The following is a 10,852-nucleotide window of genomic DNA, read 5'->3' on the forward strand; positions in this document are numbered from 1 at the left end:
CACTCACTGTATAAACAGACACTGATGATAAATCAATCACCCATACTCCCATATGAAAATAAAAAAAAAATATTTATTTAACTGACATTGAGAATAAAATTACAAGTTAATACAATTATGGAAATTAGCTGTTTCAACAAAACAGCATTAAAATAAAAAGGTTGTCCGTATAGGTCTGGCTCAAGTAACAAGTTTTGTATGACCATCATCCAACATTCTCCACAATGAGCCGGGGCTCCAAAAGAGAATCCCAGCACTCAGTCAGCTGTAGGAAAGACATCAAAGAAAGGCTTGTTTTAGCCTACCACAGCCTACACTTGTACAAAGAACTGCCCTTATTCACTTCAACAATTAAAAGGGATAATCAGAAAGCAACATTTGTGTTGGATTGGGGGATGGGGTTACAATCCAAACTACAAAAGAGGGTTTAGAGCAGTGGTCGCCAACCCGTCGATCGCGACTGGTAGATCGCGACTGGTAGATCTTTATCACTGTCCCAGTAGATCCCGAAAATAACTATATGTGATATTTAGTCCCTGGAATGTGAATTTTACTGGAAGATCCCCGCTGAAAAACGTGTATTTTACCCCCGGAATGCAATTTTTACAGGGGAACCCTCCTCGAAACGCGATTGGACTAGTTTTATTGCGAAAACCTGGCAACCCTGTTCATAAGCGCCACCTGCTGTCAGAGAGTGCGTCTCATTCAGACCTGCTGTTTTTGTTTCGTGCAGATATGTAGCAAATAAATAAATAACACCTAAAATCAGACCATTCTGTTTTTGTTTAAAATCCTGAAATGAATCTAGATCAAATCAAAAACAACTGCCCGTGCAGATCGTGATTAAAATGCAGTGGTTGCCTCTAATTTCAAATGGCTAGATATTTTTGTTTAAAGCCAGTTTGTTTGTTATAAAGCAAAGAAGATCTCGTCTTTCATAAAGGCCGAGGTCAGGGATCTTGGGCCTAAAAAGGTTGGTGACCACTGGTTTAGAGCTTTGCCATACAGTGCTTGCAACAGCACTGTCAGGACATTGCATGTGTTCAACATGGATTACGCACTTTTATATCCCTTTGAAACTTGTGTCAAGTGTGTTTCCCTAGAAAGTTTTGTAATTATGATCCTTAATCTGAATTTAAAATACGACATGAGTCTGAGAAATAATTAGTCATGGTGCTAATTAGTCACAAACACTCTTCTTACTGCAAGCTATTTTTATCCATATGACTACCACTGTCTTGCTGATATCTAAAACATCTCCCCACCAATAAAGGTAATAGCAAAATGTAATTTTGTTAGTGTATGTGTGTTATATAACTCATATTAATCACATACTCACTTAATGACACCAAGTACATTTGCCTTTGTTTAGTAGGACCCCTGAGCAGTTCATATGTATTTCCAAACCATAGTAAAAACTTTTTAATAAATAGATAGATCTGTCCCTGAATTGTGATTGGTCAATTCAATGTTACAGCCATTCTAAAATCCATGTGATGTGGGTGTGAGCTTGATGTGTTTTATTATGTAACATTTAAAGGAATAGTTCAACCAAAAATGAAAAATCCTGACAATGTACTCACCCTCAGGCCCTTTAAGATGTAGATGAGTTTGTTTCTTCACTGGAACAGATTTGGAGATCCATCAACACAAAAAAAAAAAAGCTGTTTGTATTTTTTTAAAAAACAATCATTAACGCGTTTTAAACAGTCACTTCTGTCCAAAATAGGAGTCCAGTAAAAAAGTCCACCCCCTATTCTCCTCTCAAATCAAAATCCAACGATATATTTGTTTAGAACTATTTTGAAGTGTTTTCGCTTGAAAACCATGCTTGATTTATGCATATTTCTCTCCTGATTCAGAAGAGACAACATTTTCACTGGAGACACAATATTATAGATAAAAAAAACTAATATTTTAGCCTGAAGCAGCAGTTTGAAGTTGAAAATGTCTTGATGGATTTGTTTCTTACAAACACAGCTTGTTGCTTCAGAAAAGATTTATTGATTGACTGGAGTCGTGTGGATTATTGTGATGTTTTTATCAGCTATTTGGACCCATTCTGACGGCACCCATTCACTGAAGAGGATCCATTGGTAAGCAAATGATGTAATGCTAAATTTCTCCAAATCTGTTTCATGGAATGAAGAAATAAACACATCTACATCTTGAATGACCCGAGGGTGAGTACATTTTTAGATGGATGACTATTTCTTTAAGAGAACATTCAGTACCTGTGATCCATGTGTGACAGCATACTCCACTCTCTCGGATCCATCAGAGTTTTGATATACCAGGTCAAACTTGCCAGGTTCAGCTGGAGCTAAATGACACATAATAAAATAAAGTATTGCTGCAGAAAGAAGAGTCCAAGCTAGTGTGTAATAGAGCAGCTGCACCTCCAGGCGTCAAATGTATATAACTGAAACAGTGGCAATACAAAAAAAAAAAAAAACTTTTGGGGGTACCTTGAGGTTGAGAGAGCAGTTCAAGCGCCATCACTTTTGTTTGAGGATTGAATGCAATAATCTTCCCTTCCTAAATGACAACAGCAAACTGTTTTTAACACAACATAATTTACATTACACACAACACAATTTACATTAAAGAAGTGTATAATGGCTTACTTTATAATCAGACACCTCCGGTGTGTAGTTCTCGGTCAGCTCCAAAAGCTTTAAGACAGGAGAGATCCATAAAAACTCACAGACAACTTACATGTGGTCACTGAACCTAGGAATACTATCAAGATATAACAAATAAAAAAAACTGAAGTGTATCTATTATCATTCATCATATCACATTGTACCTTAAAGGCAATTTTTTGGCCCACTGCAGGGGGAGCTGCCAGCAAGGGTAAAGCTGCGTAGTCTCGTTTGGGAGCTATTTCAGGTGGATTCTACAAGAACACACAACATGAACTGTATAGTTAGGGATTAGTGTAAAATAAAAAAATAAATATGTATTTATTATTTATAATAAATATTATTAATTAATAAATATATATTACTTAATTTTAAAACACGATAGAAAGAAAAGCCTAAAACTAAGACCTATTAGATGAAAATGTTGTCCAAGTCTAGACTTATGACAGAAATTATGAAAATGTTTTATCAAGAGCAAGGGTTTTCAACCTTTACTGACCAGCATAAAAAGCTAGGTTTTAATTAGTGTTTCTTTTTACAAAAATGTTTATTATATTAATAAATAATTTATATTATATTTTTAAAAATGTTACTGAGAACATCTAGCTTTTTATATAAACAAATAAAATGAAATTGTTTATGATTACTATATCTTATCCACAGATCCCTGGTTGAAAACCCTAGATTTAGAGGCCATTTCTCTTGCAGATCTTTTGCAAACATTTGGGCAACAGTAACTTCTTCTTATAAACCACATCTTCACATTCATCTCACCTGCAGAATAAAGCTTTCATTAGTCAGAGAATCATTCGGTTTCTGCCGCTCGCCATTTTCATAGTTGAAATGAAAGTCTTGTTTCCACGGTGTTCCCTTGGCCCTACCAAAACCTCCTCTCCCACTGCCTCGGTTCGCACCTCGACCTCTGCCTCTCTCCTGACCTCTTGTGTTTCCTCTGTCCCTGCCTGCTGCCTCACTAACACCAGGGCTCACACCAGCAATTTTCAATCCCATTCCATGCAGGTTTGGCTTCTTAATCACAAGCTCTATTTCACTGGCATCTGAGTCTGAGCTCTCTGGCTTATCCTGAGGCTTTTTAGAGACAGAAGACGAGACAGACTGAATTGTAGTTGAGGAGGGCTGAGTTGCTACTTGTGATTTCTTAGCTGAAGGTTCGACTTGGCTGGGTGACGATGAGGAGGAGGAATCTGTGGAGCTCTCTCTACGTTGTGGGGTCTGTAGTGGAAGTTTTGAGGTTGTGCTAGATAGTTTAGGAGTAGCAGGAAGTGGCTGTACAGGAATGCTGCTTTTGGATTTCTCTGTGTCATCTGAAGACGATGAATCGGACGATGTGCTTTCTTTCCGTGGCTTTTTGGCAGCGCCATTCTGCTTGGGTTTAGGTTTTGGTGGAGGGGCCTTATTGTGAGACTCATCCTCACTGCTGTCCGACGAACTTGACGTTGGTTGGTTAATCTTTGTACGGGTTGTTTTGTCACTGGCAGGGACAGCAGAAGTGCTTTTTCTGTTGTTTTTAGTAGAAGAGGGGGTTTCAATGTTCTTTTGAGGGGTGTCAGGTTTGGTGGCTGACTCTTTCACCTCTTTCTTCTTCTTCTTTTTGGCATCCTCTACTGGTGCAGAGCCATTGTTTCGCGCATCTTCATGCTTCTTTTTTTTACTTAGACCTTCACAGATCTGAGTCTCATCCCCTCTCCCTCTTTTCTTGGTCTTGGAGTTTTGTGCTTCAGAGCTCTGGTAGTCCTCTGCTCCATTAATATAAACAGGACTGGATACCTTCACCCTGTCAATAGGCATGATAAATAAACTTATCAATATTAAAGGTATTTAAAACAGCATAAACGTTCACCATACTATTATAAACACAGTTCTTACCTTATACTGTCATTATCACGTACTATATAAATACTTTCTGTGGAGGGCAGGTAGCAATCCTCAATAAACAAGTCTAAAATAGTCCTTCGGCTGTAGCCGAGCTTTTCCTTTATGATGCTGGAAAGATCTGCGACAACTCGGCATTTGTTTAAGTCCACCAGCAACCAACACATCCGACATTCAGGTGTCGCGGGAGGAGGATAATCAAAGTACAGTCTAACCCTGATAGAATTGAGACTAGAGGTGGCCATACCTGAGCTGTATTGACAATGAGGACAATGGAGGCGCTCACTGTTTTAAACGGGGGCGTCAGTCACGCTGTCACACACTCTGCTGCTCTCTATTGGTGTGGAAGAGAAAAGCTGCAGTTTACGTCCTTGTTCGTCAGCTGACTGAAGTCATATGGGACAGTACTGTTCCTTGCATCACACTGTTCAGAGGATTGGGTTTGAGTAACGTACTTAAAGCCGGGGTCCAAACACTGCCCGTATGAGAGAGCGAGAGCGATAATAATGGCGCACTCGTGGATTGGCATGCTGGCTGTGCTGCTGTTTGCTGCGAGCTTTTATAAAGGTATGGAGTATTTTTGTGCTGAATGTCACCCTTTGGAAATTTGTAGGGATTACGTCTAACTTTTCAGGCTCAGTCACACTTTTTATAGTTATTGGTCTTAGGAGTGTAATTGCAACATGAGAAGATATACTGATATGTTTTGTAACTTTAGACAGAAAGCGAAAGCGAAAGATGTCCGTTGTTTTATTTGTCTCCTGGTAATCGACCCAGATGAAGGTTATGAACCGAGAACCTAATTAAAATAATAAGGGAACCGAATGGTTTCCTAAACCGGTTCCGTTAAGGGTTTTCGAACGTGCATTGACAGTTGTGTAACAGAACAAATGACTCATTTGAGTCGGTTCCTTTTATTGACTCAAAAACAATGGAAACAATATCTAAAACACTGATCTAAAAGTAAAAACTTGAGAGCAATACGAACTATGCAACGTTTTAATTTTTTTCCCTGTAAACCTGCCATGTTCGGCTATACTCTTGCTTGTACAAAAGGTTTGGTTCTCAGTTAAAAAAAAAACGTGAATTGAATATACTGCACCACAACTTATTACTTTTTCGTCATGCACGACCCAGAATGAACCTTAAAATGTTACGTTGTACACTATATATATATATATATATATATATATATATATATATATACATAAGAACAAAACAAAGATTTTGAAGATGGATTTGCAATCTTGCATATTTCTTCTCTTTTACCTGTACAAAGAATACAATCAAAATTAGAAAAGAGAGAAAAAAACAAAGAATACAATCTTTAAATTGTAAAGTATGATGAAGAAATATTAAAACATTACATGAACAAATGATGCATTAGTCCATAGGGTTTCCATCAAGATTTTTGTCAAACTGCTCAAATTTGCCCTTCAAACAGTATCTTAATTAATTCCAAATGTAAAGTAGAAATCATCTCTCCAAGCCATAATTTGACTGTAGGGCCTCCCTTTTCTTCCAGAACAACAGTAGTAATTTCTTGGCTGTAATTAAACTGTATGCAAGCAGTTTGTGTTGTGCTCCTGATAATGGATGCATACGTTCAGAAAGTCCCAGAATGAAAAGTGCCCGATCCGGCTGCATTTGCACCCTAAAAATCTCTGAAAGCACATCAAAAATTCCATTCCATGATGGTGGCATCAGACATGATGGTCCTCCTCAAGAGCTTTTTCTCTCTAAAGACAGAGTTTCAAGTAAGCAAAACAAAAATACCTACCAGATTGAACTTAATATGCCTTTCACATTTGTATCTCAACTTTTCTCCCCAACAGAGTATTCCCTTCTATATATTTTCTGAGTCATATGGAGGCAAAATGGCAGCAGCCATTTCCCTCGAACTCACAAAGGTACTGATATAATTGTTCTCACTTTAGGCTTCATGAGAGGCAATTTTGTAGCAACACACACAAGACTAAAAAAGTCATGCGCTTGCTGATTTCATCTATAAGTGGAAGAATCACAATAGTTCCTACTTCCACAAAAGTAAATCTGGCATCAGTTTAGAATACTAGTTTTTACCAGTTTCTATTTGCTGTTAATTTACTGACCACACCTCAAACTCATTTTAATCTGCACTGAATGTTTATTTCCTCTCTCTTTAGGCAGTTCAAGCTGGTTCAGTCAAATGCAACTTTGCTGGGGTGGCTTTGGGAGACTCCTGGATCTCTCCTATAGGTCTGTAAATTATATTTACAGCTATATTTGTCTTTCTTATTGATTTTTAAGTTATCATATCTCAGTTTACTAATCATTACGCACATTCATCATGTTTAGTCCTGACTCGCATGGCTGCATAAACCAGGTGTAATGCATTACAATATAGCACTCAACACATCTGATTGCTTATTCTTTTTTTATGCAGACTCAGTCATGACTTGGGGTCCTTATCTTTACAGCACAGTGAGTAATTCATCATAACACCTCCATCTCCTTTTAGAGAGATTAAGCATGATTGCATTAGCATGATCAAAACAACAATACACTAACAATCAAAAGTTTTTGAAAGAAGTCTCTTATGATTACCAAGTCTGCATTTATTTGATCTAAAATACAGTAAAAACAGTGTTTTCTATTCTAATATATTTTAAGATATAATTTATTCCTTTGATGGCAAAGCTGAATGTTCAGCAGTCATTACTCCAGTCTTCAGTGTCACATGATCCTTCAGAAATTATTCTAATATGCTGATTTGCTGCTCAAGAGACTTCTTATTATTGATGTTGAAAACTGGTGTGCTGTTAAATACTTTTGTGGAAACCATGATTTTGTTTCAGGATTTTTTGATGAATAAAACTATTTTATTTATTTTTAAAAAATTTATTTGAAATAGAAATCTTTTGTAACATTTAAAATGTCTTTACTCTTAATCAATTTAATGCATCCTTGCTGAATAAAAGTATTAATTTCAAATTTACAAACTTTTGAACGATAGTGTATAATGAGATTTATGTGCTAGTGTTCTGACACATCAGACACCTGTTGATCAGAGGGCTTAATGCAGCTGTGTCTGTGCTGTAGTCTCTTTTGGATGACAATGGACTGGACGAGGTGACTAAAGCAGCAAATGCGGTGCTGGAGGCAGTGAAACAGGGCCAGTACCGAAAAGCCACTGACATGTGGTCCATCACAGAGAATGTAGTGGAACAGGTGAGTCAAGCACCAGTAGCTTAAGAAAACATTCAAGTAGAGGCCTTAATGCATTGTTTATTTAAAGAAATTAGATCTAACAGATTGTGTGCTTCATTCAGTTACTCAACTTATTCTGTTACAGAACACAAATAATGTGAACTTCTATAACATCCTCACTCAAAACTCTGATGAGATGGTGAAGACCAGTTCAGATCAAACCAATGGATTTCTCTGTGAGAAACTCAACATGCACAGCTTCGTTTGTTACATAAATTAAAACGTTTTGGTCATCATTTTGTCTTGTTTTTTACAGCCTCACTGAAGCGTCGCCACATCCGCCCTTTGCACCGTCAGTCCCTTTCAGAGTTGATGAACGGGCCAATCAGACAGAAGCTTGGTGTCATACCAAAGAATGTCACATGGGGAGGTAATTATTCTTTTTATGATCTACAGAGGTATTTGTGTTAAAAAAAATCACAACATAATGATTCTTACAAGTGTTCTTCTGTTTCTTCAGGACAAGCTGAGGCAGTGTTTGTCAGCATGGCAGGAGATTTCATGAAGCCTGTGGTGGACATTGTAGATCAGCTTTTGGCTGCAGGGGCCAATGTCACAGTCTACAATGGCCAGCTGGATCTTATTGTGGACACAGTGGGTGAGGATGACAACCATTAGGAAACATTGCAGAATGGCAACTCTTGACCAACACATTTAAGACTAGCACTTGGGCCATTTACACTTGGTAGTGGTGTCACCATTTATCATCTGTAGTGCCAAAACTAATATGTCCCAGACAACGAGTCAAGTCTGTCAACTTGCTATACCCTGATTTATGTAGTCATGAAACCAGAGACCATCCTGTCCATTAAATCTGATCGCAAGTGGTCATACACAATGCCTTTTAATGCCAGGTGTGATTAGTAATGTGCCGCAGCTGACCACTTGTGATCAGATCACCCAGGTCGGATGTTAATAGGTGGTGTCTGTAAGTCTAAGCTTTTTATAATCCATTTTACTCATCAGTTTGATATTTAGGAAGACCATTATGGTTGGGTGTTGTCAAGATTGCAGTGCAATGATTGATTTGTGTTTATTTGTGAGCAGGTCAGGAGTTGTGGGTGAAACAGCTGAAATGGGACGGACTCCAATACTTCAACAAAATGAAATGGATGGCGCTGGAAGACCCGCAAACCCAGAGCCAGACTGGAGCTTTCTATAAGACCTACAAGAACTTTGCCTTCTACTGGATCCTCAAAGCTGGACATATGGTACGCAATATTCTTTTTTGCACTAATTTTAATGTTTGTAAAACATTGTTCAATATTGTTATATTTCAGAGGGTTTTAGCATGGCTTTAACTGCAGACGCTATGGTGGTTTAGCTTCATTTTTCTGAAGTGAAAATACATTTCTCAGTATTTATTTTTAGTCTTCATGAGTGTATGTGACCATCTCTATCCATTACATCATCACAGATCCCATCTGACCAGGGGCCAATGGCTTTGCGGATGTTGAAGATGGTGACTCAGCAGGAGTGATGGATATTATTCACATACAAACTGGATTGGCTTGCTAACCACTTTTAGACAATCAACACTTAAAAATGTTACCAAAATCTGACGACTTTTTTTTTTTTTTTTTTATCTTTTGGTTGAGATCTTAATGTAATCAATGTCTTTTTTTTCAATGCCTGTCTTGTAAAATTTGTACATTTGAATGCCTGCAAACAATAAAGTCATAATTTTTTAATACAGTTTGAATTGTTGCCTGAAATCTACATGTGCTAAGAGAGAACTAACTTTAATGTTGTTTACCGTTCCCATTCATTTATAACACAAATAATGTATCTGCAAGTCAAGAAGAAAGAAAACTAGGATCATCTTCTTTTTTGTTTTCACAGAAATGCATAAACAAGCGAATTTCATGAAGAGACTTTGGTTAAAATATTACAGTTTTGAAGAAGGTACATTATTATTTTCATGAGGTACATTACTTTTCATTTCATTATTACTGATGGGTTCTCTGAGGAACTGGCGCTGTAACTGAGTGTGCATCGGCCACACTGGGCCTCAGGCACTTTGAATCCCTCTCTGCTCACAGGCTCCACCACCAGCTCTATGAGACCCAGAGCAGCAGGCACCTCCAGCTCCACCACACGATACAGGGTGGAGTGAGACCTGCCAATCAGAGTCAAGGGTCTAGGGGGAATCCGAGGGTCAGGACCACGGAGATGCCTCCAGTGAATCCGGAAATGGCGAACCTGCTGGGTGGGATATTGCCAGCGTAAGGTGGCATTCAAAAGTACCTTGTGCATGTGTCCGTCTCCCTTCAAAGCACCTGTGTGCCACACCACATCATTCACGCAGATGCCTTCAACAGACTGCAGGGGTGCTTGAAGACTCTCTGCATCCAACAGCTGTGCAAGAAAAAAATAGAAACAGACCATTTAGCCACTACCAACTTTATATGTATACTACCGTCAATTAGGGGTTCCAATTGAAAGAATTTAAAGGGATACTCCACCCCAAAATGAAAATGTTGTCATTAATTACTTACCCCCATGTCGTTCCAAACCCATAAATGCTTCGTTCGTCTTCGGAACACAATTTAAGATATTTTGGATGAAAACCGGGAGGCTTGTGACTGTCCGATTGACTGCCAAGTAAATTACACTGTCAAGGTCCAGAAAAGTATGAAAAGCATCGTCAGAATACTCAAATCTGCCATCAGTGGTTCAACCGTAACGTTACGAAGCAACAAGAATACTTTTTGTACATGAAGAAAACCAAAATAACGACTTTATTCAACAATTCCTCTCCTCTGTGTCTCTCCGCATAACCGTAGCGCCATTTTGGAGAATATGTGCTGAACGCAAGTAGCGTACGCTCTTCTGTGTCAGCTGCGACACACGGATGCGCTGTTTTCGTTCAAATCAAAGTGTAAATACACATAGAAAACGTATCCTTGTGTCGCAGCTGGCACAGAAGTGCGTACGCAGTTTGCGTTCAGTGGATATTCAACAAAATGGCGCTAATGTGGAGAGACACAGAGGAGATGAATTGTTGAATAAAGTCGTTATTTTTACTTTCTTCACGTACAAAAAGTATTCTCGTCGCTTCATAA

At 38.3% G+C, this 10,852-nt stretch overlaps 3 protein-coding genes across 3 annotated transcripts in view; 1 reads left to right on the forward strand and 2 right to left on the reverse strand.

Moving 5' to 3' along the window:
- Window positions 1–60: 60 nt before the first annotated feature.
- LOC107719984 (coilin-like) lies at window positions 61–4,884 on the reverse strand. The gene is made up of 7 exons (XM_016527543.1): window positions 4,533–4,884; window positions 3,420–4,440; window positions 2,810–2,899; window positions 2,628–2,675; window positions 2,469–2,538; window positions 2,235–2,323; window positions 61–265 (listed from the first exon to the last, which is right to left on the reverse strand). Exons 1-7 carry the CDS (start codon window positions 4,781–4,783, stop codon window positions 206–208), a joined length of 1,629 nt encoding a protein of 542 aa, XP_016383029.1. The 5' UTR covers window positions 4,784–4,884; the 3' UTR covers window positions 61–205.
- A 1,348-nt stretch (window positions 4,885–6,232) lies between these two features.
- LOC107720074 (retinoid-inducible serine carboxypeptidase-like) lies at window positions 6,233–9,456 on the forward strand. Its single transcript, XM_016527679.1, has 10 exons — window positions 6,233–6,295; window positions 6,374–6,448; window positions 6,704–6,776; window positions 6,964–7,001; window positions 7,620–7,748; window positions 7,873–7,963; window positions 8,044–8,157; window positions 8,248–8,385; window positions 8,835–8,998; window positions 9,205–9,456. Exons 1-10 carry the CDS (start codon window positions 6,233–6,235, stop codon window positions 9,265–9,267), a joined length of 948 nt encoding a protein of 315 aa, XP_016383165.1. The 3' UTR covers window positions 9,268–9,456.
- A 179-nt stretch (window positions 9,457–9,635) lies between these two features.
- engase (endo-beta-N-acetylglucosaminidase) overlaps window positions 9,636–10,852 on the reverse strand; it is a 10,053-nt gene continuing 8,836 nt past the window's right edge. Inside the window, exon 14 of the mRNA XM_016527542.1 lies at window positions 9,636–10,145. Within this exon, the coding sequence (XP_016383028.1) occupies window positions 9,726–10,145 (420 nt within the window). The 3' untranslated portion in view covers window positions 9,636–9,725. The remainder of the gene's footprint in view (window positions 10,146–10,852) is intronic.

This window comes from Sinocyclocheilus rhinocerous, unplaced genomic scaffold (assembly GCF_001515625.1).
Source record: "Sinocyclocheilus rhinocerous isolate Xijiao unplaced genomic scaffold, SAMN03320098_v1.1 scaffold273, whole genome shotgun sequence".
In the NCBI taxonomy this organism is placed as follows: Eukaryota; Metazoa; Chordata; class Actinopteri; order Cypriniformes; family Cyprinidae; genus Sinocyclocheilus; species Sinocyclocheilus rhinocerous.

Excerpts from the sequence above, each read along its gene's own strand:
- LOC107719984 (XM_016527543.1), bottom strand. The coding sequence starts at position 4,783 with ATGGCCACCTCTAGTCTCAATTCTATCAGGGTTAGACTGTACTTTGAT. Across the intron at positions 2,539-2,627 it reads CGGAGGTGTCTGATTATAAA|GAAGGGAAGATTATTGCATT; the intron begins GTAAGCCATTAT and ends GTTGTCATTTAG. Across the intron at positions 266-2,234 it reads CTGTCACACATGGATCACAG|CTGACTGAGTGCTGGGATTC; the intron begins GTACTGAATGTT and ends TCTTTCCTACAG.
- LOC107720074 (XM_016527679.1), top strand. The coding sequence starts at position 6,233 with ATGGTGGCATCAGACATGATGGTCCTCCTCAAGAGCTTTTTCTCTCTA. Across the intron at positions 6,296-6,373 it reads CTCTAAAGACAGAGTTTCAA|AGTATTCCCTTCTATATATT; the intron begins GTAAGCAAAACA and ends TCTCCCCAACAG. Across the intron at positions 7,749-7,872 it reads CAGAGAATGTAGTGGAACAG|AACACAAATAATGTGAACTT; the intron begins GTGAGTCAAGCA and ends ATTCTGTTACAG.